The sequence below is a fragment of the Penaeus japonicus genome, unplaced genomic scaffold (assembly GCF_977035675.1).
Source record: "Penaeus japonicus unplaced genomic scaffold, GWHDUDI00000001_assembly GWHDUDI00000024, whole genome shotgun sequence".
In the NCBI taxonomy this organism is placed as follows: Eukaryota; Metazoa; Arthropoda; class Malacostraca; order Decapoda; family Penaeidae; genus Penaeus; species Penaeus japonicus.
Genome location: NW_028234426.1, coordinates 7,858,835 through 7,863,834, shown reverse-complemented (window position 1 = coordinate 7,863,834; position 5,000 = coordinate 7,858,835). Strand labels below are relative to the sequence as shown.

Sequence of the window (5,000 nt, the reverse complement as noted above, 5' to 3'; positions counted from 1 at the left end):
GAGGGCGTTAAGAAAGTGTGGATGTGAAACCCATCAGGAAAAGGCTGTATTTGCATTTCGTAAATGTTATGAAGATTGCAAAATCAGTCTATGACACTTTCATTTTCCAAGGGACTTAATTACCGGAGACCTTTGTTGTTTATTCTTGTGAAATTATCTTGTATTTAACTATACTGGGTTGGCGGGAAATCTAAAAACTTTTCCTTTGTCAAATCCATTGTTGCTGTCGTTTTCAATCCCGACAGCTGGGTCACTAATTTCCTCACCTTTCAATGTGACCAGTCTTTAATGCAGCCTTTTCAGTGTTGCGTCACTTACTGCTGTCGCTGTAGCTTCCCAGTTGACTGCAATAAATAAACAAAACTCCCAGTGTTTTTCATAACCCCATCAGGAGAAAGGAGTAGAAGAGAGGAGAGGAGAAGAGAAAGGAATGAGGAGAGGAGAGAAGAGAGAGGTGAGAGGAGAGAGGAGAGGAGAGAAGAGAGAAGAGAAAAGAGAGAAGAGAGAGGTGAGAGGAGAGGAGAGGAAAAAGGAGAGGAGAGAAGAGAGAGGTGAGAGGAGAGAGGAGAGGAGAGGAAAAAGGAGAGATAAGAGGAGAAACATGAAAGGAGAGAGGAGAGAGGAGAAAGAAGAAAGGAGATTGGAGAGAGGAGAGGAAAGATGGCGAGGCAAGGACAGGAGAGAAAAGGAGAGGAGAGAAGCGAGAGGAGAGGAGAGAAGAGAGAGTAGAAAGGAGAAAGGAGAGGAGAGGAAAAATGAGAGATAAGAGGAGAAACATGAAAGGAGAAAGGAGAGAGGAGAGAGGAGAAAGAAGAAAGGAGATTGGAGAGAGGAGAGGAAAGATGGCGAGGCAAGGACAGGAGAGAAAAGGAGAGGAGAGAAGCGAGAGGAGAGGAGAGAAGAGAGTAGAAAGGAGAAAGGAGAGGAGAGGAAAAAGGAGAGATAAGAGGAAAAACATGAAAGGAGAAAGGAGAGAGGAGAGAGGAGAAAGAAGAAAGGAGATAGGAGAGAGGAGAGGAGAGGAAAGATGGCGAGGCAAGGACAGGAGAGAAAAGGAGAGGAGAGGAGAAGAGAAGAGAAAGGAGAGAATAGGAGAGACATGGTGAGGCAAGGAGAGGAGAAGAGTGGAGAGGAAAGACAAGGAGAGGAGAGGTAAGAAGAGAAAAGGAGTGGAGAGAAGAGCAGACAAAAAGAGAAGAGGGGAGAGATCAATATGGGTATCGCAATTGCAGCATCGAACGTCAGAGCTGCCACATGGTGTCCGATGACAGACTTACCACTAGAATCTGTCAAAGACTGCTCCCTAATGTGGATAAGGCTTAACAGCAAAAGACTGCTATGGGTGAGACTAAATGCTACAACTAAAATCCCGGAAGGAACAGCAGGTCACTGTAAGGTATCGTAAGATAGTTTTAGCCTGTCAAACACTGCTATCTCAATTTATCTTAGAACTTTAACTTACCAAGAGGTGCCCAACCACGATTTTAAATACAGATATTGGTATAATCTTCTAGCGTGCAATATGCAAAATGAGTTTTTTAATTAAGCAACTTCTAAAAAAGAGCTATATATAACAGAATACTGTATATACACTATAAGTAATAAACCAAAAATGTGTAAACCAAAGCTAAATTTCTTATAATAATGATAACAAGTATACATAGAACAATGTATGTGCTACTTTATTTGGGTAAATAAACAAGAATCAAACTGTATCTCTATTCCAATGGCAGAGTCCACAAAACTTCTAGTCTACGATATAAAACACAGCGCTACAACAACACATAGTCTTAAACATCTGAGGTCCAGCTGCAGTTCAGTTTGCTTGATCTAAGAGCAAGATCACATACCCTGAAAAGTAATCCTTGTCTATGTCTCTGCCTTGGTGACATCTATGTCTTAATGACATCCACAAAAAATATTATGTTATCCAATTTTGTTGGTTCTTTACCCTAGTCGTTACTCTTTAATGATTGATCAAGGGCTGTGTTATTTCTAATTACCTAAAATTGGTTGCATTATATTAGCGAATGTATACCAAAAATCAGTGTGATCTGAAGCTTGAAGGTGATCTTGCTCTTGCATAAATTTTTAATCATTATCTATGGATTTTTGGCATTTTTTTTATCATTCTCTCACAGAATAAGCATTATGTTTTGATTCTACTCAATAAGGAGCTGGTGTTTAATATGAGGCTAAATAAGCTTTGTGCAACTAGACAATTATTTAAGTTCATAAATCTTTATTATCAATCATAGTAAGATCATAATTGTTATCATAACTATTATCATTATTTTCATAATCTGCCCATAGCTTTTATATAGAATTTAATCATGATTATAAAAATGTAAATAAATTATATATGCTTTAATAATGTAACATAAGTGGTTTGAACACATCTCGTATCAAAATATAATAAATGTACTTAATACTCTGCAACAGTTTATAAATCAGAAAAATACATGTCACTTATTCTACGAAACTACAGATGTATCTTTCTTGTTGTTTCAAATTCTTAAACACATTTTTTCTTTTGTTGAATCGCTTACAAGATCATTAATCAAATCTTAACAATTGTGGAACTGACTATTACTATAATTAAATAATATCAATATGGATAAAATTATTTAAATAGATCAAATCATTACATGATAAAATATTAACTTTATGACAAATAAATAGGTGAACCCAAGGTACTTTGGTCTTTATTACATATATTAAAATAATAATATCTTTACAAACACAAAAGAGGTGACTCTGGATAAACAAAAACAAAATGCATTGTCCAATAAATAACTGGCAGCATTTATAAACCATGCAAGTGAGTAGTATCAACTTGTCTTTTCTCTGAATAATACAAAACAAACTCATCCCCCTCCTTCAGCCATTAGTGTTCGACCCCAAGGTAAAAAAAATTGAAAATAAAACGTAGTCTTAATCTGCTCTGGGAATGAGATTGTTCTTCTCTGGCTCCATCATTTCTTGAACGACGCCTCCCACAAGTTCAGCTAGTTCAGCTTCGAGGGCGCTCCAGTCACTGTAATCATATGGGTTATTTGTAATATCTCATGACATAACATTGCATCCAATGCTTCATATAATTAAATAATTCAAATCTGTATAGATCCATCCAAACTTTAAATCATACACCAAGAGTTACAAAACGAGACTCACTGTTGTTCAGGCCTAGCACACATTTCCGAGTAGTACTTAATCTTGGGCTCTGTTCCGCTGGTCCTCAGGGTAAGAACACACCCATTGGAGAATGAGAAGGTGATCATTTGGCTCGAGGCCGACACAGGCAAGATGGCTTTCTTATCAGGCTGTGAGGAGTCGTACCCAGTCGTCAAATCACGCACATCAGATACTTTGAACTTGCCGTTGCACACTGATTCTGGATACTGAGAAGAAGAAAAAGAAAATTAGTTAAATGAGATAATAAAACTAACTTGGAATACTTTGCAATATAGTTATTTACTTTGCAACATTAACAGTCAATACTAATAAAGATAATTATCTCTTTTAATTTGCAAATAAGCTGAAATAATATTTGACATAAAATTTATCCAAATCCTTAGATTTAAAAAAGGTATAGCAATTCCATAATTTACAAGTCTTTCTTAAATATACTTACAGTTTTTGGTCCATTGAAATTCCTTATTCTCTCAAACATCTTACTAATAACTTTCTGGTCATGACAGATGTAATAGGAGTTGTTACATATATGATATCCATATCTGGAAAATAAACCAAAATTTAATAAATACAAAAAAAGAAGACAAAAAAGGAATAACAACTGACTAGTTGTTGTTATAATCACAAGAATTTCACAGGCTAAAATCTCAGTAAAACTAACATCTTGTAAATATCCTGCAATTTGTCAAACAGTGTCATGTTGTGGTCCGCCTTCAGGATAGTTGCCATTTCAGCCAGACGCATTGCAGCCGAGACACCATCCTTATCCAAGACCTGTGTAAGATAATAATAAAAATAACAAACACTGAAATAATCATGCAAAAACGATTGCTTTCTTAGATGTGACAAAAGATATCATCATGAATAGCAAAACTTGTTCTACATTTGCCATACCTCACTGCCGTTCATAAACCCAATGGCTTCCTCGAATGCAAAGAGAACAGTTTTGCCTTTCTGGATCAGGTCGTGAGCTTCATTGCCCATCCATTTAAAGCCTGTTAAGGTTTCCTGTTTAATAAAAAGTAGTTTGATTCTATTACAGGGGTTTAAAAAAGGGTAAATTCCATTAAAATATCTAAGTGCATTTTTAATTCACTTTTCCTTTCATTTTCCTCTTTTGGGGATCTGTATTGCACTATGCACGACATTGATTCTTAATGATCTAGTAACTCTCATTAGCAAATATATGTGTCCTTGTATCTAATTTACGAATGCAACACAACGGCTCCTACTGAAAAATAGCAAAGAGCCTAGCAATCAGTAAGACAAAGATACAGCAAAGATACATACAATTAATTTTGAGCTGGATTTATTCTGTTCCTTTTTTCCATAAATTTCTGTACTTAGTGTGTTTTATAATGCTTGATATAGATGGTCAGAGTGAAAGAGACTTTTTACTTGTGAAGCTTTAATTAATTTGGCTATTTCCTCTGAGGCTTAAAACTCATTTCATATGAAATTTTCATTAGGCTAATGTTACAGGAAAAAACTCTGAATTAGTAATTTTCTCACTCCAACAATAAACATGAAAAGTGAAAGGCCTTCAGGGTATGTTACATAACGAGTACAAGAAAAACGTTCATGGACATTACCATGGTAAATCTATAAAGAAAAGAAAAGAACAAAAGAAAACAAAATAGGAGAGTGTAAACAATAACCCAACACAAACTCACCACAAAATGAAATCCCTCCTTGTTTGCTATAGCCCTCAGGATCTTTGAAGAGACAGTGGAGGCAATCATGTAGCAATCCCCAGGTTGGATGTCGGGAGTGAGCTGGCGACTGCGGTGCCACGCCCACCAACC

General features: G+C 36.2%; 1 protein-coding gene across 1 annotated transcript in view; it reads right to left on the bottom strand.

Moving 5' to 3' along the window:
• Positions 1-2,225: 2,225 nt before the first annotated feature.
• LOC122242735 (phosphopentomutase-like) overlaps positions 2,226-5,000 on the bottom strand; it is a 16,097-nt gene continuing 13,322 nt past the window's right edge. Inside the window, exons 7-12 of the mRNA XM_086550638.1 lie at positions 4,869-5,000; positions 4,090-4,203; positions 3,857-3,969; positions 3,635-3,737; positions 3,175-3,401; positions 2,226-3,037 (exon numbers count right to left, since the gene is read on the bottom strand). The exon at positions 4,869-5,000 is cut by the window's right edge and continues 46 nt beyond it. Coding sequence (XP_086406764.1) covers positions 2,935-3,037; positions 3,175-3,401; positions 3,635-3,737; positions 3,857-3,969; positions 4,090-4,203; positions 4,869-5,000 — 792 coding nt within the window. The 3' untranslated portion in view covers positions 2,226-2,934. The remainder of the gene's footprint in view (positions 3,038-3,174; positions 3,402-3,634; positions 3,738-3,856; positions 3,970-4,089; positions 4,204-4,868) is intronic.